Source organism: Trichomycterus rosablanca, chromosome 2 (genome assembly GCF_030014385.1).
Source record: "Trichomycterus rosablanca isolate fTriRos1 chromosome 2, fTriRos1.hap1, whole genome shotgun sequence".
NCBI classification, from domain to species: domain Eukaryota; kingdom Metazoa; phylum Chordata; class Actinopteri; order Siluriformes; family Trichomycteridae; genus Trichomycterus; species Trichomycterus rosablanca.
Genome location: NC_085989.1, coordinates 39,660,626 through 39,684,350, shown reverse-complemented (window position 1 = coordinate 39,684,350; position 23,725 = coordinate 39,660,626). Strand labels below are relative to the sequence as shown.

Here is a 23,725-nt window from a genome sequence, read left to right as displayed (position 1 = left end):
CACGTATGTTTAGCATAATAACGGTTATGTATTTGCAGAGTAAGGAGTCTAAGCCGCATGTCCGACAGTTTAAAGGCTGCATACACTAGACTGACACCTGGATATTTGGGTGCTGTTTTTCTACGAAAATAATAGGAATATTTAGCCCCATGCCCTAGTGTTAGGGTGGACACCACAGATCATGTTACATTAGTTGACAGAGTTTCTGTGTAAGGAGTAGCTTTAAGTTACAAACTGCATTTGTTTTTGGCAATACGTGACTAACATGCAAATTTAAACTTAGAAGCCAGTAAACACCAAACTAGCTTTGGTCATGGCATTTCTTCTCAAGTCAACAATAGTTAATGTAACCAAGCTACAATACTGCCAGAAATGCTATTTTAGGTCTTACCTAACCTAAAGCCATTTTGCAGTACAGCTTGCATACGCTTGTCTTTTAACAGTTTAACCTTATTACCATCAGTTAATAGTTGGTGGTAAAGAAGTAAGCAGAATTTGCATCTTGGGTGGGCTTGGTAATATCGTATTAAATTTCACTTTTATTAGTTATGTCTGTGTTGTCACATAAGAATAATCAACCCTTCCTTGGTGTAATTAGCAAAGCCATACTACACAATTTTGCAAGTTAATGTTAGTAAGTCTTACAAACTAAAATGTGTTGTGATTGCTGTACAAATTTTAGTAAACAATAATTTACTAAAAAGTAAATAATTTTAATTTTGAAAAAAATTCACCAACAAAACATGGTTTGACCACAGATTTAGCCTTGGCTGGTAAACAAATCAGATTTTTAAATCTGGAGAATATAAAACTATTTTTTAATGTTCTTAACAAATAAATCTCTTGGGACACTTGGGTGGTGCAGCAGTATGTATGTGCTACTACACCACCACTGTGCTGTTGACTCGGACACATGATTGGCTGCGTGTCTGTAGGGGAAAAGGCAGTAGTCTAAGCCTGGCTCCTTGTCACTCCAGCATTTATGACTTCTGCCGGCTGGTCGAGGTGCTTGCATAGGGTTGGCTGATCACGGATGGCAGTGCAAGGCTCTCCGCACGTGATACTGAGGAAACCCTGCCCCTGACAGGTGAAAAGAAATGGTTAGCTGCTGCACGTGGGTCAGAGGGGCCGTGTAACAGCCATGGCCCTCCTCGATTGGGGTTGGGTTTAGCATCAGCAACAAGTGAGAGAGAGAGGCTCTAATTGGACACGACTGAATTGGGTATAACGGGTAAAAATGAATACATAGAAAAAAAACAAGAAAAAAAAAACAAGGTTGCATCTCTTTTTTTCCCTGACAAAGGAGCATTTTTCTTTACAAGAGTCATTCTGCAGAAATGCAGACTGATGGGAAGTTAGTTGATAGGAGGCCACACTTCACCGATAGACCTGAAAAAGATGAAGCTTTGCTTGTGTTTTATGTCTCCTTTGGCTCGGACACTAGTCCACTCTTTGGGTGTAAAGAAAAGGTTGGAGGAGCACTGAAGGAGAGATGCTGCTTCAACAGCTTTTCTCTCCAGACAAATTAGGACTACGCTTCATTTAACAACTCATTTAGCTGTAGAGAGGCACAGAGGACTACTACTGCACCCTCAATATCTCGGTTATAGGCACTGAGGTCGGTTAAAAGCACTTTGGGTTGTCACATTTATATCAATAATGTACAGAAACTCATTGTGCCGGTGTGATTCATATGAGGCTTTGAACTGCATTACATTTAGTACCGATTGGTTGATTGTATTTTGCGAATAAATAACTTGTGCATCATCACTGCTCTATATATTGAGTGCTGTTGCAAATGTATGTGCATGGTACCTTTTGGAAAAATAACATCTTCGTTCTTTGCTGTGTGTGTTTCGGCATCCTTACAAAGGTCTACAAATTTGGATTTTTTTTTTTATTAAGGTTTAAATCGGAACAAAACTGACTGTCTTTCCCTTTCTTCATCTCAACTCTTTTCAGGAAACATGCACTGAACTGCCACAGAATGAAACCTGCACTCTTCAGTGTGCTGTGTGAGATCAAAGAAAAGACAGGTAAGTCATTCGATCCTTTCAGCTATTCTAAGGTTACTGCATGAGTTACTGGAGCCGTGACTTCACTCTCCCTTTTAAAGACTTTTTTCCCCCACTTTAAAGAATCCATGTTTAACAAATGTCCAAATTTGGCATCATTGTTTTGGTTGACATTTCCAGGATGTTTTCCACTCTTCTAAAACATTTCTGTAATAGTGCCCTAAGTTTAGAATCCATATGCTGCTGCATTTGTCCTCACAAATTACAAATATTGGAGAGACAGAGTTTTTTGTCTTGACTTGTATTTTATTTTTTTTTTACTGTGAATCGTTTGTTAGTTGCTCTTGCCAAGTAACCACATCCTAAACTAATAAGCATATTAATTATTTATTCAAGAATGTATTGCTACCTAGCTTGCAAAGATGCAGCAATGCTCACCATTATAGTTATATTATGGTCCTACTTATGGACCCTAAACTAGACTATTTATAAACTAATCAAAATGCATCATGAAACTGTAGATGGACCCACTAAGCATTATAGTAATGGAAACTACAGGTTACACAATGGATATAACACAGTGCATCTTTACACTACACAGGGCAGATAAAAACATGTAACCACTTGTAAAAAAACAAAACCATATGGTATTTTCCCCCAGCACCTCTCTGTAAGAGTGTCCAGACTAAATGCAGAATCTAGCCATTGTGAAGGCACATAAGTGTGCTCTTAGTGCAGGACTCAAGCCTGGGTAAATAGACAGGTTTGTGTCAGAAAGGGCTACCGGCATTAAAACTTCAATAAAACCTCAATACATTTCATATTGATTAACATATTTAATTGAAAAGACTTTCCACATAGACAGGAGCCTGGCTTGATACAACTGGAAATCACTGCTCAAAAGTGAACATATTATAAGGGCTTTGCCATCTCCCTGTGGGCTTATGTTTAGCTAGCTCATTAATTTGTGACCTAATTAATGACTTTAAATTCTAATGAGTTTTAATTAAGCTTCAGTTTTTCCAGACCAAACTGATTTCTTTGGCCTCTGGACAGCTACAGTCATTTGCTTAATATATTGTGGCTGCCAACTGTGAGACATTACTGATGTATTCAAGAATAAGACCAAAGACAATATGAACACAGAATGGCCTACTTACCATATGTGCATATCAAGTACGATCTAATCTTTCTAGCAAGCAACATCTTGTTCCATAGCACATTTAAGATAAAACAATTGTCTTCTTTCTTATTTCACTTTTTTCCAGCTGGAAATAGCAGTTTTAGTATTAATTATGTGCAGAAAGTCATCATATGTCAAAGATTTTTTCTTTTCTAGCAGACCGTGTTGCCCATAGGCATGCTTCACGCTCTGGCTTTGCCTTGGTAATATATGTAGACTTTAATGAGTTAAGGTGATAAAAAAAGTATTCCACTTAAATCACAGCTAGATTTGAATAGTCACAGCCAGGCACATCATTAGCATCATTCCGTGTTCGTTATGATCTTTTTTTCTCCACTGTGTTACCTAGTGGAAGTCCGTTTCAGTCCTCCACAGAGGATTTGCCCATCTAGAATTACATCCTTAAAAGGTTGATTAGGCTTTAGTTTGTGGCGAGCTGTGAACAAACCAGGCCTCCACTTAATTGGATGCAAGAAACTGGTTGACTGGAGGGTGAAAAAGGGAAAAAAAGGGGGGGGGGTCCTCGTTGCCATAGCAACCTGCTGTCTTATTTACCTAATGTCATTCACTTTGATTTTCACATCGAGTCTGCCAGCTGAGAGCGGAGCTTAGAAAGAGGGGACACAGATCACAGAGGCCATCAAGTCTTTCGCCAAGCACATTTATGATCACACTGGAGCTTTAATTAATGCTAGTTAGAGCCAGTATTTTGCAATGTGAATAAATTATTCAGGAATTTTCAGCCTGGGCATCCCTTAAACAAGCATCTCGCGTAATGTTCATGCTAAGTGTTTACCTCATTGGATTAATAATCAGATAACTGCAAGAAATCTATTCATGACAATCTGATTATTGGGGTTACATGCACTTCAGTAGTCTGATTCTCATTGTAAGTGTGTATTGTATTGGTATGAAAGTATCATGTTCATTTGTGTTGTCTGGATTTGCTTGGCCACATTCAGTTCTGATTGGTGGATCAAGACATGTGTGTTGTACTAAATAGGGTTTGAGTTTGCTAAGGTAGATGGTCCATATTTGGTTTTGTAGGCAAACATCATTGTTTTGAACTGAATGTGGGCAGCTACAGGAAGTCAGTGAGGAGAGTGCATCAGTGGGATATGGCAGCATTTGGGTTGATGGAAAACCAGGGAAGTTGCTGCTTTTTAAGTTGCTGGGGGATCATAATTGACATCATACTTGCCTGTTAATGTTAATTTCTGAACCTTTTTAAATGTTGGAATGTTTGCAAAGATTAATGCTTAACCGGTTCATCATCGGCATACCTAATTAGAACATGTGTGCCTCTGCCAACACTCACCACTCCCCTGGAACATTAAACAGTGCACAAGCCTACAGTTAGCATGTGTTTGCACATGTACTAACCCTAGGGCAGTGGTAGCTCAGCGGTTAAGATACTGGCCTAGTAGTCAGAAAGTTACTGGTTCAAGCCCCACCACCGCTAAGTTGCCACTGTTGGGCCAAAAGCTTGAATTGTAAGTCACTTTTGATAAAAGCGCCTGCTAAATTCTGTAAATATAAATGACAGGCTTTGTAGCTGAGTTCTGGTGCGTTCTAAAAAGTGCCAGCTCCTTTAAAGGTGGCTGCATCCTAAAGGCTTCCTATAGGATTATATGTAAAATTAGCACTTGCGGTTAGGTGATAAAGGGCACAGAGTATAAACATGTTGGTTGATAATCTGTAGCATCTACCACATTTCTGTATTGCATTAAATCCTGATGGGTTGATTGGGTTGATTGGGTTGATGGGTTGGGTGATTCTAGGACTCCATATTGGTTTTGGGGCCTATCGCTGTCATGTAAATGGAACCAGGTACACTTCTATACTTGGTGCTAATACATTTATGAAAGCGTTCTTAAGCCTGCACTCTCTCAAATTTGATCGCATTTTAAATCCCTCAGTCATTTCATCTTTGTGCTCTTTTTTTATTATTTCTTTCTCTCTCTGATTTGGTCTGTCTTGTCAGCTTATCCATTCTCTGATTCTTTCTCTCACTGGTGAACAGTAGGGATAAAAGCAGCCTGTGCTTGGGTCTGCCCTGCTGCTTCGCTCTTGTCCTCTCCTCCTCCTCCCTCTCTCTGCATCTCTCTCTTTCTTGAAAGAGGAGACTTGCTCTGAACTCGGGGCTTTGATATGATAATGGAGGGGGTGAAGGGAGGACTATGGAGTGGGGGAGGGTTGCTGAATTCCTCTGAGCCCTGCAGTTCTTTTCATTGTTAAGGAAATCTTGTGCTCGAATGTGCATGACCTTCATTTGTGTGAAATTTAAGATTTGTTAATTAATCCCCTTTGAAGCAAATTAAGAGAGCAGAAGAGATGCAAGAAGTGGTTTTACTTTCCTCCTTCATTGTCTTATTTTTCTTCATTGTGATTCATTACACACACACACCTTAGTATTAGCTCTGAATGGCTGCTTGCTGGGCATGTCAGCTTTTCCCTTTGTCAACACATTGACTTTTGTACATAGATTGAGTCATTTTTGATCGTGTTATCTTTTTGCTCAGTGCGGTGGCCAGAAATTCATTTTGAGGACCGGGTTATCTCAGCAACCACAGGCTGTCCATTCATTACCAGTATTTGTTCTGCGGCTGATAGAAAAATTGAAATGATTAGTTATCAGAGTCATATTTGCAAGGTCGGCTCTGCAGCGCTCCTGGCAAATGGAGGTGGACAGATCAGCTTTTCAGCATGCACAGATAACAGCATAAAACTGGAGGCAGATTCAAATCCCATGACTTTCATGCTAAGAAAATCTGGGGGGAAGAAGTAACACACTCTGTTTTGAGAAATCTTGTTCAGCCCCAAGTCACACTGACAGAAAGCTGGTAAACTATTTCTAATCTATCTTATTACATGTTAGAAATGGCCATTTTAACAGCTTCTACTGTTTGGATAAACTTTTTGTTACTTATCTGGCATTTAGGAAATGGCTTTACACAAATTACAGATCTGTTTAATGACAAAGCAAGCATGTATGGGTTAAGGGTTTTGCTCAGGTGCTCAGCATGCTGGTCTTGGGGCTTAAAACAGCGACCTTCTATCTGTTGAGCTACAAATGCCCTGGTATATTTTATATATTTTACATTTATTTTTAATTAATCGTATTTAAATATCTAAACAAGTAAATAGTTTCGTCTCAATAAATACGACTGTCAGGTCAGGGCTTGAACCGGCAACCTTCTGTTTACTAGTCCAGTACCTTAACCACTGAGCTATCACTGCCCTTTTCAAGTTTTCCAATGTTTTATTTGATGAACTTCCTCGTATTTTATAAATATACACGTTATGCCTGCATTCCACAATAGGCAAGTAGGTGAATTCATAACAGGTGAAGAAATCATAATTGGGTATAAAAGGAGGAGGATTTGCCAAAGGCTTAGCCTGTATAAGCAGTGATGGGTTGTCTGTTAGTTAAGATTGCAAATAATGTGGTGTTTCCGTCTACCATTCATATTATGCAAAGATTTAGGGATTTTCTTTTTTTTTATTGCGCTTTACAAAATGTCCCAACATTTCTGTAAATGGGGCTTCATATATAGGGTGTGTTCGAAAACCTAGGGAGCTGCCTTGCTGTCTTACTGTCTACATAGGCAGCTGCCTACCAGTAGAGAGGATTCTAATAAGTCAATGACTTATAAGGCAGATTATTCGAACGCACTACTTAGACAGCGATTCCATCGGGTTTCGCGTTTAGCATTTAGCATCTTGCCATTAAAACCAATAAACTGAGGTAGCACAGCACGCTAACGTCAATATAACATTTCCCTTCATGTACCGATAACGGTTAAATTTCCTGACAAGCCCGAACTTGCAAATAAAAACACTCGGTACAAGTTTATACAAGTTAAAAATCAGTAATATTTTATTTACGTTTGAAAATAACTCGTTTATAATAATTCGTTTCTCCGCCGCGTCAGCCATGTTTATTTTTCTGTGAGAGAAGAGCACCTGACCCGCAATGAATGCTGGGATTGCCTTGATCACTAAGGCAGCATCGGATGCTCACTCGTTCTTAAGCCAAAATAACATTGAAATATTAAGATGCCTCAGTAGTGAGGATTTTAAGGCATCTAGGATTTCGAACAGCCTCATTCTCGGGAGCGCGCACAGGATGACTTAAAATGCTGCCTATGTAGACAGCACACTAGCTTTTCGAACACACCCATAGTCTACAATTTATTGTGTTGTGTATCTTATGCCGTTTTGCTAAATACATAATTATCTCAAGGTTACTTAGAGACCGCTTTCAAATTTGATCTTATTACAACGTTAATTGCAAGTTGATTTAAATAAAAAGCATCTGTTAAATGTTGTAAATGTAAATGCCGGTTTAAATAATCAAATTACTGGCAGTAACGAAGCTTAATCACACTCATTGTGTAGAGGCGTTACACTTACTTGTGTAGTAAGAGCAAAATACCAGGTTTTTGTTACGTCAATGTGTTTCGTAAGGTGAACTGTTAAGAAATGAATCATGAGGGTGCTGTTGTGCATTATGTTAACTCAGTCTCTTATGCTTTTGAAATCTTGGCAGTTGATGAGCTTTAAGTTTAGTGCTGAGCCAGCCTGTGTGCAGAATTGGTTTGCTGTTGTAAAAAGTTTTTTGAGAGTTTTAGGAAGTGCTTTTAAAGCGTAGTCCATAACTCAATTGGTGTGTAAAAAATATTGTTTAAATCTCACATAAAGAAGAATACAGGAGACAAATCACTTGCAGACAAGCTGGAAATTTTCAGTGATTCATTTGAGCCTTATACGGTAGCATAGATGCATTAGAAAGCAATTAATCTGATTAATAAAATGGCTTTATTTGACCTATTCCTTTATTTAATCCGAAATCTAAATATGTGCTAAATGAACTGCATGAGCCTGATTCTGCCACTTCACTTGCTTGACTGAGTGGTAACATGACTTGCCTCGGCTTGCTTGGTTCAAAGCACTGTAATTCGAGAAACTCCATACTTGAAGATTACAATCCCCCCTTTTTCACTTAAAAAACTGTAATAAGTATTTCTTTCAGTGGGTTAGCCTAAATTGTGCACAATTACCACAGGCACTCTTTTGTAAAGTGTTAACAACATTTATGTCACATCGGTGCTCTCTCCTATTGGCATCAGGTCAACATTTTTACATCCATAGTGGTTTTACTGTGCACAGAACAGGGAAAGTAAATTATTTACCAGCTTTCATGCAAATGCTTTTCATCCTATCACCTAGTCTGGCCTGGGTCAGTGGTTCACGCTGGATACACTTACAGCAACCCTGTGAGCTCAATTACTAAAAGCTTATAATGTATCGAATTTGTCTGCAATACTAGACACTGTAATGTGTAGTCTTGCTGTTGGTCACTTTATAGTGGGCTATTAGCCCCCATGGTTTTGTTGATGGCTGTTATGTCCTTAGTTTTAAAGTCCCAGAGACCCCAATGCTGTATGTGTAAATATTTTAAAATTAAATATTGTTTACACAGCAGTTGTTGTTTTTTTTTTTTTTTTTATTAAACCCAGAAGTAGTTAATCCTCCTTTTGACAACTAATAACAAATGCAAATTACCACAGAATATTTACATATTTCATTTGTTTCCCAAATAGTTACTATATTTGTGCAGTTTAAACAAGTAAGAGAGGTACTGTTTTAGCACTTTGCCAAAGACAAAGCTATGTGAAACGTTGGAACATAAATGCAGCCATATTAATGTCTTTTATGCTTGGATCTTTGAGATCTGTCTTCAGCATCTCAAACTAATTGTGTTAACTAATTCATCAGATTTTGCTCTAATAACTTAAACATTGCATAATGTATATTGCAGTATATTATTGCAAAACCACCACCCTTGGTTTCCCAGTAGGATTTAATATAAGCTGGCTGTTTGAGCAGTAGCACTGAGCCTCGCTCGGCGTTCATTCCCGATGCTTAGTCAATCACAGGCCTAATTAAGGCTTTTTAATTATTATTCGTTCTTGAGGGAGCTTCATTTGAGACCTCACGTTAAGTTTTATGAGCTGTTGGAAACCAGAGTCTCCTATTTTATGATGCCAAGTCTGTAGGCCCACGAGCAGAAAAAGAGAGGGGCTTGCTGGGGAAACAAAAATGGCAGAAAAGGTAGACAAATGCAAGAGAGACATCTGCAAAGGTTGACGGACTTGCAGCGATAACTGCAAAAGTGAAGACACAAAGACAGCTACAAAGGTAGAGAGGCCGACAAATGAACTTAAAGGTAGAGGTATACAAATGGACGGCAACGGAGGTGAAGGGACACGATGTGAGACGACAGCAGCATAGATGGAGGCAGTAGAAGAACATGGGCCCAGAAGTGGAGAGACATAGATGAAGACTGCAGTAAAAATAGTCAGCAGCAAAAGTAGAACTAGAAACAGATGGCAGCAAAGGTGAAACGGAACAAAAATGTGTCTCTCTTTTGTGCACCTCTTGAGGGTACACTGTTGATGCACACATGGATATGATAGTTGTAGTGGAAGGACATAGGAACGCCATAGCAATGGTGAAGAGAAACAAGTCCATCTCAAAGGTAGAGAGACAGTTGTGGAATGTTGCAGGACACGCATGAAAATGGTAGTAAAGGTTAAAAAGCAGGCAGCTAGGATTGAAGAACACTCCAGGAGTGAAGGTGCTAGAAATGCTAAAAAATAATAGAGATGCCAAAAACTTGAAGAGAAAGCAGCAAAGATAAGGGATACAAAGACTGCATCAGCAAGGTTCAGAGATGCTTAGAGAGATGCTTCTGCATCTCTGCTTCTACCCCTCGTCCTTTACATGAAAAACTGACTTACTGATTGCCGTCATACAACAAAACATGGATGTTTAGTCTCAACCAGGCAGATAGAGACTAAACATATGCGCCTAATCCTCTCTGGCTCTGCCTTATGCAGTCCGCTTAGTGCCACAATTCACAGAATTTTCCCCATCTGTTTTTCTCCCCCCTCACACTCATGTGCACGCTGCAGCTTGATGCTCTCTCAAACCAGCCATATGACAGTGATCTGACTTGGTCTGTGTCTTATTCCCTCCACGCTCTTGTTTCTTGTGTGGCTCTCCGTCACTCGAACCGTTTTTCTCCCCTCCATTCCCCTCTGAAGAGCAGAAAGAACGAAAAAGATCACACCAATGGAGGGGGGTGTGAAAGACTGAGAGAGCGATAGAGAGAGATTGATGAGGCTGTGAGAGCAGCAGTAATTACTCTGTGTCCATTGCCCACGCCGGATTGGCAGACGGCTAATATCACCCAGACCCCTGGCTCTGACAAACACCACCCCCCTTCACGCATTGCTCTTCAGCCTAATGCTGCTATGTGGGCTCTGTGGCTTCACTCTCATTATATTATTCCTCAAGGAATCGGCTGTCTACCGTCCTCATCAAGAAAAGGACGGACAATGACAACCTGGTACTGGGATTGTGTTGTTCATGTGTCGCTGCGGTAAGCCTGAACCACTGGAGGGTTTGTGATGCTTGCCAGGCCTGGAACAAATCCTATTTTCCATAACTTTTTATGACACAGATTGTCTCAAAGCAGCTTTTGACGACAGTGCTCTACTCCAGTGAGTAAAACAATAGCAACAGTGGTGTGGTAAAACTCCTAGGACTGATGCCAAAAACTTCAGGGGAACTCTCACTTGTTTTTATTGATTTGGAAAGTATAAATTATTTTTATATCAAATTTATATCAAATGGGACAGGGTATTCATATTTTGTAACACTCTTGGGCATTACTTTTGCATCATAAAACCCAGACCCCTGTGTGCTTTGATGGAAAAAGGACATCTATAATGATCCATATATGGTAGTATGATAGAAATAAAGTAAAATAGACAGTACCCAAAGTGATTGTTAAAACTGTGGTGGCAACTCATAAGGCAGACTAAATCCCAAATGGTTACTCTTTACCTATCTGTATTACAGATTTCAAAAAAGTTGGCACCACAGACCATACATTTTAAATGATTCAGAGAATGCAGGAAATGCTCTGTGCCTAAAGGGCAAGGCTGAAAACCAATATTGAATGCCCTTGACCTTCTATCACTCAGATGGCCCCTGCATTTAAAACTGACATGCTTCTGTAATAAATATAACCACATGGGCTTTAAAATACTTTACAAACCCCTGGTCAGTAAAAAGAACTTGTCGCTGGATCTAAAAATGGCAAGACTCGACTATGCAAAGCAAAAGCCATATATAAACAACATCCAGAAATGTACCTACATTCTTAAGGCTCAAGCTTATCTGAAACTGACTGACACAAAGTGGAATCACATGCTGTGTGTCTAATTGTTTTGGAAACAATTGACTTTGCTGTAGTTACAATTTGGATGGCTCTTTTCCATTTTGGCCCAGAGAACACAAAGTCCAAAAACCAGCAGGGTCAGTGTTGGTGTCAGAGGTATGGGTAACTTGTAAAACTGTGAGGGCACCATTAATGCTGGGAGGCACGTTCATATTTTGGAGCAACATTAGCCTTCATCTAAATGAGGTTTGTTATAGCAGGACAATGCTAAGCCACACTCTGCATGTTACAGCAGTGTGGCTTTATAGTAAGAGAGTGCAGGTGCGATACTGACCTGCCTGCCATTCATGACTGTTTATATTTAAAAAATGTGTGGATGAAGACAAGAAATTCAAATTAAATTATCTTTTTATATTGGCAAAACAAAGATTAAAGAGCTTTAAAGCTGCCATGAGTGATTTCAGGCAAGTTTAGGCTAGACAAAATGTTTTATGTTCTATATTTCTTCATTAGATATCATGGTTCAGGGTGCTTTCTTCATGTATGTGTGTCCATTCCAGCTATGTAATAAAAATTGTCTCATTGGGTGCATTTTTAAAAAGAGCAGCAGCAACTGCGTCAGCATTCAATCAGATTAAACTTGAGCGCAGCGGCAAGCTGATCCATGCCACTCAAGGTAGCTCCGTGCAAGGGAAGCAGCACCGCCTCACTTCATAGGAAAACAGTGGCACAGCCAGAACAAAGCGGTTTTGCTGCATATAATGTGAAAGCAGACTAAAACATAGAAATATTGTCTACACACAGAGCATAAAGATACACCAACACTAACGAGTACATTAACATTTATGATTATTGAACTGCAATGTAATGCTGCTAACAGGTCTCCAGGTGCACAAGCACAGACTCAAGCTGATTAACTGTGTGCATAATTTCAATAAACTGAATACTGAACTGTAATCTAGGTAGCTTTATTTGGTTGCTAATAATCAGAATAAAACCTTAATTTAATTAAGATTATTAAAATATGGTGTCTACATGACCATTTGAATAATCAGATTACTGCCAGAATTGGACCTAAATCAGATTAGTAGTCTGCATGTAAACACACATCATAAAAAAAAAACTGTAGTTAAGACAAAGGTCTGGGTTGATTACAGCAGTCAATAAAAACTGAGATTTTAAAAACTGGTCTCGCATTCTGATATGTAAATATTCAATATTGTGCAAGTCTTTAAGTGAACATATTGCAGGTCTAAATCAACCTCATTGTCGTTCAGGTGCTGTGACTGCTTTTGGTGAGATTAGATTAAGTTCTGGATGTGATGTCTTCATTTTCCACATGGGTAATCATTGGATAGTGGGGTGGTACACGCATTTCAATCATACTTTTAATTATTTCAAGTAATTAATGCTTGTCCCATGACAGTAAATTACAGCTAAACAGACATTTTACCAACGTAGAACAGTAGCCCAGATCTTATGCTTTCGTGACATCCTAGCCTTTTTGGCATGTGGAAGAACCCACTGGCTTTTATAATTAGATATGTAAATGCGGATTTAGTTGGATTGCTTTAGTCAGTGTGGTTACTGCAAGGCGCTTTAAAGCTCATAATCCAAACTAATGAAGGATTAATTACAACTGATGGGAACCTTTCACCCCATGGTGTGCACTGAGGATAATTTGTTGTAATGGCTCCTTCCCTGCTGCTGAAGTGTGTGAATTAGGCAGAGACAGTTTGGATTATAATAATGCCTGCACTGCACCCCCACCTAACCCAAAAAGTGCTGGTTTTGGAAAAAGTGTCTAATTTAAAGTAGCACATTTTAAATACAAAAGAGCTGTGTTGGCTGGCAAATTTGGTTCTGTTTGAACTTTTGTTTCCAATCGACAGTGATTTAAAGCTGGGCTTAAACTTTCTCCATTTCTTCACCAGCTCGAGTTACAGACTTAAAAGCGTCCAAGTCTTTCTTTTTAAGGCCTTTAGACTTGGTGGAGGGAGTGAATCATGTAACCAATAAGAGTTAGATCTACTAGTATAAAATTTCATGTCTTATAACACACTTATTATTTTTTCCCCTATTTTGACTAGATAGAATTTGTGTATGAACGCTTGTGTGGTAAAATGCACTTGCCCACTAGTGCTGAAATCTAGGACTTGAATGTCAGCGGTGCTATTGGCTAGTCGAGCATCTACACTGACATAATTGACGATGTCGGGGAAGGAGGGGCTATGTCCAAACAGCCTAGCCATTAGGATGTGCACTTGTCAGTTCGCTCTCAGTGCCGGTTCCAAGCCCAGATAAAATAAGGAGGAAGGGCATCCGCTTAAAACTGTGCCAAATCAGGTATGCAGACTTGGTAAAATGTGTTTTTTTAAAAAGTGTGGGAAACAAATTCTCTAGTTATTATTCTTCACAGGTTACTTTAATAGCAGAACAATATTTAAATACTAAATTATTAAAACAATAAGAAATATGTTGTTGTAGTTAGTTAGAATGCTGTGAGCAGCAAGAATGAGTAGAAACATGGGTGGAAACAGGATTTACTGGTTTTCTGTACCTGCACTGTGGATCCTAGGTTTGAGTCTGTATCGAAATGAAAGAACCTGCTTGCTTTGGAAAAAAGTATCAGTACAAATAGCCATGTTTCACAGATGAGTAATGTTTTTGAAGGTGTGATTAAGCATCCGTTGTTGAACTTGCACAGCATGCACAGACAAACCCGTTGCTCGGATTCGACTTTTGTTCTAGTGCCTGGCCATTGCGGTCCCTGTTTGGGCCTGTCATGTCTCGTTCGGTTGTTATAAATGGGGGCTGCGCCTCTGATCTATTGCTTAATTGCCACCTAATTTGCATAGTGGTGCAAATTAACGACCTCTCGAATGAGCGTTCATTTTTCACAAGGTCTTTAGGAGCTCCTTAAGAGGCGGTGCTAATTAGCACAGAAGGCAGCTGTGCTGATGAGGCACGAAGCACAAGCAACGCATTACCATGCCAACAGCCATGCTCTTGGTCCTTTTTTTATCCCCCCCACCCTCGGTTTCACATCTGTAGAGGAGGCTGAGTGTAGATAGCTTTAGTGGTGTGAGAATATAGATTTGTTTATTTCTCTCATGGCACAGTGTGGAGAGAGGTCTGTTGTCTCAGCGTTGAGGTGTGTATGAATAGCAAGCCGAGTTAATTAATACCACACTAGACCGAAGCCATGTGTTTGCTGAAGGTGTGAGCACTTCTGTTCACACACTAATCAGAACGTACTGTGTTGACACTGACCACTGACCAGTCCTTCACCCAGGAATCAAAAGGAAGTGTGTGTCAGTGCTTTTTGAAAAAGGGAGGTAAGGGGGATAATAAGTGTGCCACACTGTTCCACTAAATCGAGCTAACAGTCACTCCTTTACCTGAGCTGTTTGAAGCTAGAACTGATCGATGGACAGCTTTGGCTTGCTTACTTTGCCTTGTTTTAAACTCTAAAGTACTTTCAAATAATACCAAACAGAAGGCGTTGTGAGCTTTATCCTTTCTATTTATCTAATGGGCAAGTTTCTGTTATGTAAATATTTGACCTCTGACATTTTCTCTAATAATTATGCTATCGTCCCCCCCACCCCACCTCGTTTTAAATACAAATTCTTGCCTCTGCCTATGTATGCTTGTCACAATTTTGACAGTGTGTCCTACAGTTTGAAAGTAATAATAGTTGTTTTTCCTTTTAATTTTTAGCTGGTTGTGGATAGATTAAAGCTTATTTTGAAATGTTTAAAATACAATAAAATCTACAATGGGACAACAGCTGGGTTCTGACACTGTATGCTAATGTTTGAAAATTGAAGATCCTGTTAAATGGTAAGGTTCCACTGTCATGTTAATCACAATTAGGTAGTTATGTAGCCAGTGTGACAGGCCATTACTTCAATTCATCTATCTTCGTTAACCAATTTTGATTAGAAAAAGTTGTCGGTACTACACTGAAACACTACACAATAGATATGGTACCATAGATGTGTAATATGGGTCAGTGGTAGCTCAACGGTTGAGGTTCTGGACTATCTTGATTAGTAATCAGAAGCTTACTGGTTTAAGCTCCACAACCAGGTCGCTATTGTTGTTGGAACCTTGAGAAAGGCCCTTAACCCTCAGCTGCTTGGTTTGGATTAAAAATCATCTGCTGAATGCCACATACGAAAATATGACTATGTATTGAGTAGCTAAGTTTAACTTAACTCATGAACCGCTGTTATCCTGGTAAGGGACTCGGTGGGTCTGGTTCCGGCAGGAAGTACTGAGCACAAGGCAGGATTACCCTGAACAAGGCACTAATCCATCACAGGGCTTCAACTCTCACATAGCCAGTCAGGTATGTGTAGATGCCTGGCTGGCTGATGGCACTGAGATCTGTGTTTGGACTAGAATAATAGACAAGTAATCGTAATGATTGTAGGAATACAAAAACCAGTGTTTCAGATGGAAACCGCTTGGTAATTATAAAAACTGCTGAATGTTTGATCATCTAATACATACACATGTACTATCAGGAAACCCACTCGGCATAATTTACACAGTAATCTCTCAGAAAAGTCGCTGCATGATGTCATATTTAAGCACAATTATTTAAGCTTGACCAGCTTCCCCCAGATCCTCGTGCTGTGTGGCACCACTAATACCCGCTTTGCCACTGTGCTACCCAGGTCAATTATTGTAAAATGTTTAGCCAGTTCCCTGCTGTTTACCAGTTAATGTGCAGCTCCCTGTAAACTCATTTTATTGAATCAGCCAAATGCCAGCAGATAGAAATAAAACATCTGTGAGACTAGCTAGCTTCAGATAACATTAAGCAAGAACACATAAAAATGAAAGTGTACTTGTAGTAGGAGAGAGAAAAAAAAAAAAAACAATGCAAGAGAAACAATCACACACCAACACTGCTGAACAAGCAAAATGCTCTCCTCTCATTTTTGCCAATTAATTCCAGCTATGGGGGGAAACTGCAGTGGGATTCATTAAAACATACTCATCCCCCTAGACACTTTAAGCTTGGGTGGGGCAATATGCCAGTTCTTTATTTAGATAACAATTGTGTACATTTCTCCAGGAATACTGGAAATATACTTTAAATGTGCCTAATGTGCAATTCTGATCCGTCATTACCAAATCTAATTACATTTATGGACAGATCTGAACTAAAGATCTCATGGCACTAAAGTACCTCACAATCCATGTTATTTTATTGGTGGTTTGTGTTTATTTTCAACATGCATGTTCTTGGCCCCCTAGTTCAGTTGTTTTTCCTTTAACAGGAGCGATGTGTTCCTTTTTTCAGTGCTTAAAATCCTTTCCTTTTAACTCCAGCCTTCCTCTTTTAGATTTATTGGCAGTCGTGGTCATTGTGTAATCGCCTTTTTACTCTTCCTTTCATCCCACCGTGATCACCCCATCTTTCTTTCTTTTTTTTAACCACACACCCCCTGCTTAATGTCTTTCTTTTTCTGTTCTCTATGTTTATTCTCCTTCGTCCTTTGCTTTCGTGTGTCTCTTACGATCTCTCTTTTCGTTGGCATGATTTTTTTCCCTCTGCATCACCTCTTGATTCCTTGCTGTTTTCCCTGCCCAATTCTCCTTGGCTCTCCTTCTCTTCCTTTTCTCTTCTTACCTTCTCTTAGCATTGCTCCCCCTCTCCCCAGCTTCCTCGCTCTCTCCCAGTGAAAGGCTGCGAATACCCAAGGGAGCTGATGCAATTAAAATGCTAATCCTGTCTGTCTACAGAGAGAGCGAGGGAGGGGGGGCTGACAGCATGAGGGATTGCAGCTCACATGGAGAACTCGACTGAAATGGAGAACAGAAAGAGAGAGAGAGAGAGAGAGACCGGGGGCTGGGGGTGCACCAAGAGCGAAGGGGAGAGAGAGCGAGAGCACGTACGTTAAGCGATACAGAGGAAAAAAGACGGCCGAGGGCTGAGCGAGAGCTGCGAGTTGTGATGGACTGTGTCTTCAGTAATGCAGTGAAAATGGCACCATTAATATAGTGCTAGCAGCATTGAACACAATGCCTCCGTCTGCTCTTAACACATCACCTGTAGTGTACCTGAATAGCACAGCTCCATCCTCAGGGCCAAAACGAGACACATTATGTGTGCAGTCAAAGTGAACTGCTGTCTCTGAATATTTCATACCATGACTTGCCAGATTTAATAATTGCAGCACATAACTCTTCTGAATTTAGGGGATCTCTGGTAGAAATGTTTTTTTTTTACAATCAGCCTGCAGAGCAATTTGTGAGCTAAATTGTGTTAATCTGCCCTGCAGATTAATCCAATGATTGCGATTGGCAATTGAATACATGCTAATGTAATGATGTAGTAATCCTAAAATGTGTGCTAAATCCAGTAAATTATATTAATGTAGGCTTTCCAGAGTGACTCGCAGCAGCACACCAGCGTAACGTGAAGAATAATTTTCTCTACTGATTTAATAATTCACCCCATATAATTTGTTACACGCTGCAGCTTCAAATATTAACGCTAGCTTCGACAAGCAGCATCGGCTCATTCCTTTAGTTTTATTTAGCTGTGAAATCCCTCAAAAGTGCTGCCAAGTTGGGAAATACGCAAGGAGTGGTGTGCGTGTGATAGGATTTGATTTATACATTTGTTTGTTTTTATGTTCATGAATGTAATGAAAGGGATATTAGAGCAACTTGGACAGATGTAGCACATTAAAATGTGCATTATCTCATTAACACGGATGTGTGTGTGTATTAACGAGGTGCGCTAATTGAAAGATTTAGTGGCTGGCTTTATTAATCCTCTTAAAGAACACAAACGTTCACGTAGCATGAACTGGCAGGCTGTGCCTCAGCGCATCAGTGCAGATGGGAAACCCGCTGAGATTGATGCATATTCCACCATTTGTCTTTGACCATTTGCTATTTAATTAGTTGCTAATTACAGGTTTCAGGGATCTTTTTTTTTTGTGGTTCCGTAAGGTGCACAGGATTTGAATGACAGAAGAACAGGTTAATCGAGAGGTTCATAACCCTAATGAATGGTAAAAGGGTATGTGGGCTATGATTAGCAATCAACAGCTTAATTGAGCTAAGTAGGGTAAGCACAGTGTGAAGCAGGCTTTTAGGCTGCACCTGGAGTGTATTTTGCTTGTTGTTGAACAGGGGGGAGGGTTTGGAAGGCAGGGTTGGGGGGGGTTTGCACTCTTGATTAGAGTTCTATTATTAAAAAAAAGGTATCTGCTGTATAGATATAGACTGTATACTTGGCGGTTTAGTAACAGTTCGACTAACAACCCAACACTTCTGTACTACAGCACTTGTTTTTGTAAATTTTTAATGCTGCCTGTTCGTGCATATAAATGGCGCTTGCTTAGTGGAAGAAGCTATTTTGGACCAGCATGCAGCAAATACTTAATTTGATTTACTGTACCACCCTGCAAAAAAGTTTCACTTCTCTTTTTATTAGACTTGGAGAAGTTTTATTGGCTAAAAAAAAAAGAGGGATGTACGAATAAGGGTCATTAGTTCAGTCGGCTGGGTACAGCACATTCCTAAACCATGAGAGGGGGAGCGATGGAGAGGGAAGGAATGCAGAAGAGAGAGAAAAAAGGGGGTAGACCTGAACGGAGGCACCAAGAAGAGGCAAGAGGGAACAAGAAAGAAACCAGAGAAGGAAAAAAGAAAGGAAAGAGGAAAAAAAGGGTGATTATTTGGGAGAGAAATGTGAAACAAATTGTAGGTGTGTATTTAGAGGGGGTGGGGTAATGAGTCACTGCAGCTAAAATGTGGTATCAGTTAAGTTCAAGATAAGAGGGTTAAGAAGCTTAGATTTTTCTATTTATAAGCAAGCATGCTAATAAACTAATTAATGCATGCATCACCAAACGCAAGGTGTCTCATTCTTTCTCATTTAACTTTTTATTTTTGTGGTCATTCCGTCCCCATGACTGCTGAAAACCGGTCTGGACCAGCAGCCTCATCAGCCTTTCTGTTGCACAGGAATGTTGCATTAGCTACTCACCTCTCTTAGCAGGTCTTTGTTTCCATCTTGTGATACACACAGTTGTTTTCTTGTATAACCCCCCAGTGGCTTTTCCAGCCTGACATGTACATGTGTGCACAGGGAGTGGCTGTATTAGTAGTGAGAGATGTGACAGAGGTCTCAGGTTAATACACTGCTGGACTACAGCGGCTGAAAACTCTACTTAAAGCGGCTGGCACGGGGAGTGATGGCACACGCGTTCCTATTACTGCAGCCATGACTTATTATGCTCGCCTTATGCTGGACTGCTGGTCTGGGGGACAACGCTGCCCTCTGCTGGCTAATATGGGGGACTGGACAAGGCCCTTAATACATATACTGTATATATATATATATATATATATATATATATATATATACAGTATATACACACATATACATATACATATATATACACACACACACCACTCACACTTCTCAAATATATATATATATATTTGAGAAGTGTGAGTGGTGTGTATATGTATACACACACGCATGCACGCACACATACATACGTGTGTTTGTGTTTTTATATCATTTAACAAAAGTTTTAACAAAAGTAAATGAACAAATTCCTGATTATTGCTTTTTACAAAATTGTGTGATACATTTACATTTTTAGCATTTAGCAGACGCCTTTATCCAAAGCGACTTACATTACAGTTACAGTATACAGTCTGAGCAATTGAGGGTTAAGGGCCTTGCTCAAGGGCCCAACAGCAGCAACCTGGTAGTGGTGGGGCTTAAACCAGCAACCTTCTGATTACTTGTCCTGTACTTTAACCACTAGGCTATGGCTTGCCCTATACACACACAAAATGTGCGTGTATATATTTCAATGTTTAAAAAAATAAAAACTCTGTGTCAAGTACAAATAAAAATGTTCAATGTTCAATGTGTTCACTATAAATATGAACACATTTTTATTTTAATGCCTGCAACACCCACTGACGTGTTTAGCACTGTGTTTCATCAGCTTTCCTGTTAATGAGACTTTTTAATGATTTGGGAACTGAAGGCACTAATTGCTACAGTTTTGCAAGTGGAATGTTTCTCCATCCTTGCTTCATAAGGGACTTGAGCTTCTAAACAGTCCATGTGTCTTCATGATGCACCACACATTTTCAACAGGAGACAGATCTAGACTGCAGGCAGGCCAGTCAAGCATGCACAGTGTCTACAAAGCCACACATACTGACACAAAACAGCCTCCATGTGTACATTTAAGTGTATAATAGTTCCTCATTTTAATATTGAAATTATATAAATGAATTTAGTTTAAAATATTTTTTCTTACTGGTTAGAGTTGCAGTGCTTTTTCTCTGCATGCACATTGAGTGTGGGTCAGGATGAGTAACGATCAGCTCTCTGTATCTGCTCTCAGTTCAAATTAAGAATTAGCTGTTAAATAAATTTACGACATTTTCAACAAACCACATTAACTGAACAATTAATTATTAACTTATAGTATTTAATGTCACTATGCAGAGAAATGCTGCTTATCTTGCTGCTGCACTACCTTGAACATTGCTAACTGCACACATTTACCGCTTTGACGCTCTGTTTTTACTGCTTGTTGCTGTGCTCAATTTGACCCACTGATTTTTTCAAAGCGCTGCCAATGAGACAAACTGTTCATTTGATGAAGACTGAAGCAAAGCACATAGCGGAGAGAAACAGATTATCACGGTTTTGCAAAACACTGAACTGTTATATTTAACCCTAAATCTAAAATATTATTGTGAGAAGAATATGGCATGGTGACTACTGAGCTGTGTGGTGACCAGGTTTGCATTTTAGATCTAAAGTTTCCTTGTCCTGGAACAGCTTTGTTTCTGGCTTTGTAGCTCTTCATAATTTAATTCAGCCTTAGATTAACAAAACAACAAAGTTTCATGAAGCCACTTTATTCTTTTGCGAGATTTTTGTTTTTTTACGGCTCTAAGTTACAACACTTCTAGAGTTTTGTTGTATAAACTTAAATACATTTCATACCAAACTACTCCTGAAACTAACCATTAGTACTATAACTGCCATGTCTTAAATACACTAATTGTACCTTTAGGCTCTTTGGTCTCTGATCAGTGTTGTGTATTCTTATTTTGCAGTGTTGAGCATCCGCGGTGTGCAAGAGGAGGACCCCCCAGATCCTCAGATCATGCGCCTGGATAACATGCTGCTGGCTGAGGGAGTTTCCGGTCCAGAGAAAGGTGGCGGATCTGCAGCAGCGGCGGCAGCAGCTGCAGCTGGAGGGTCACCAAATGATGGCAGCGTCGAACACTCTGACTACAGAGCCAAACTAGCCCAGATCCGTCAGATTTACCACTCAGAACTAGAGAAATATGAACAGGTGGGAATAAACACAGCAAGCTGGTGAAACATGGCAAAAATTAAGCCAAGATGTAAAACATTAATAATAGTGGGTTTTTGTCAGTATATAATTTGTCGCCATCATTGCCAGTGCAGGTCTAAGTTAGGTTTCACCTGATTTCTTTGTGTGCAAATACACAAACAAACTTTTGATCTCAGAATAATGAAACTACACTGCCTGGTAATAGAAGAAGGATAAACTGCTGTGTTTCCACATGTGTTTCTTATTGCACTCTCAGTATTTGTCACTATCATTAAACTGCTGTTATGCAGCTGTGTGTTTATACCATACAGCTGTGCTGTGTTCTCTGTGGTTACTCTGTTCTTGTGCATGTCGTGTTTCAGGCCTGCAGTGAATTCACCAATCACGTGATGAACCTGCTGAGAGAGCAGTCACGCACACGGCCCATCTCGCCCAAAGAGATCGAGCGCATGGTGGCCATCATCCACCGCAAGTTCAGCTCCATTCAGATGCAGCTAAAGCAGAGCACCTGTGAGGCAGTCATGATCCTGCGCTCACGCTTTCTCGACGCCAGGTCTGTCTGTCTGTCTGTCTGTCTGTCTGTCTGCATGTGTATGAAACATCCAGTTGACAAAACAATGCCCTTATGCCTTTTAATATGGAGAGATACATAAACTGTTTTCAGTTTCCATATGAGCACTTTAAAATCCCTGGTTCTTTTGTTCCTGGTCAATTTTTTTTCTTTAATGCAAGTGCTAAAAATACTGTGAAAACACCTTAAATGTTATTAAATGGATTTCAATAAGGACTTCTATATGTTTTATTATAAATCTAGTTGTCAGTAGATTTCACATTCATCAACTGCTTTATCCTGGTCAGGTTTGTGCTGGGTACGGTTACACCGGGAAATCCTGGGCACAAGGCTAGAATACCCTGGGCAGGTTGCCAACCTAATGAGCTTTGATCATCCTCCCATCAGACACAGCCGTGTCGTGTCTGGCTGGCCGATTGCACTGCTGAGATTCAAGCCCGCATCTCAGCCGTGGTGGGCTAGCGTAACTGACTGCTGCACCACTAGGACCAAAGGGGCCAAATGACCATAGGCCGTTGCCTACGTTAGAGCTTTGTGTTCTTAGCATAGCTGAGCTTGAAAGATATTTTTTTTTACACTTTAGGCTGAGTTTCTTTCTGCAGGTGGGGCTAACTTGTTTAGCAAGAGGACACTGCAAGTGTACTGCATGTTCATTTCAGATAAGATCGAAAGTTCCAGTTAAGTTCTGTTTTAACATAGCAGAGTGTAGTACGTGCATTTCTCTCTGACTGGGGTAAAAGTCAAGAGCAGTGATATTGATGATATTGCACAATTTGTTTTGCAAGGGAATGCAAAACAAATTGTGCAATATCAATCCCCCCCCCCCCCCCCCCCCCCCCCCCCCCCCAATTACCTTTTTTCTTTTTCTTTTTTTACCACAGACCCTAAGGGGTTCTTAAATGATAAACCTTTCATTCACTAGATACAGTGTTTATAATTCTCATGCCCAAATGCCAAACCTGAAAACCACTGAAAGGTTAAATAACTGAAAACTTTCTGAGATGGTGTAATATTTTATATTTTAAAGTAACAGTGTTTGTTTGAACAGCAGATGTTTAGAATAATAAGGGTGTTACAGTGCCTTGCAAAAGTATTCAGCCCCCTTGAACTTTTCAACCTTTTGCCACATTTCAGGCTTCAAACATAACGATATGAAATTGTAATTTTTTGTGAAGAATCAACAAGTGGGACACAATCGTGAAGTGGAACGAAATTTATTGGATATTTTAAACTTTTTTTAGAAATAAAAAACTAAAAAGTGGGGCGTGCAATATTATTCAGCCCCTTTACTTTCAGTGCAGCAAACTCACTCCAGAAGTTCAG

At 39.8% G+C, this 23,725-nt stretch overlaps 1 protein-coding gene across 2 annotated transcripts in view; it reads left to right on the top strand.

Annotated features, from left to right (window-relative positions):
• The window catches only part of pbx4 (pre-B-cell leukemia transcription factor 4), a 48,025-nt gene that overhangs the window by 10,262 nt on the left and 14,038 nt on the right, over positions 1–23,725 (top strand). For both annotated transcript variants that reach the window (XM_063015413.1, XM_063015421.1), the window contains 3 exons: positions 1,963–2,036; positions 21,587–21,828; positions 22,194–22,384. In XM_063015413.1, coding sequence (XP_062871483.1) covers positions 1,963–2,036; positions 21,587–21,828; positions 22,194–22,384 — 507 coding nt within the window. The remainder of the gene's footprint in view (positions 1–1,962; positions 2,037–21,586; positions 21,829–22,193; positions 22,385–23,725) is intronic.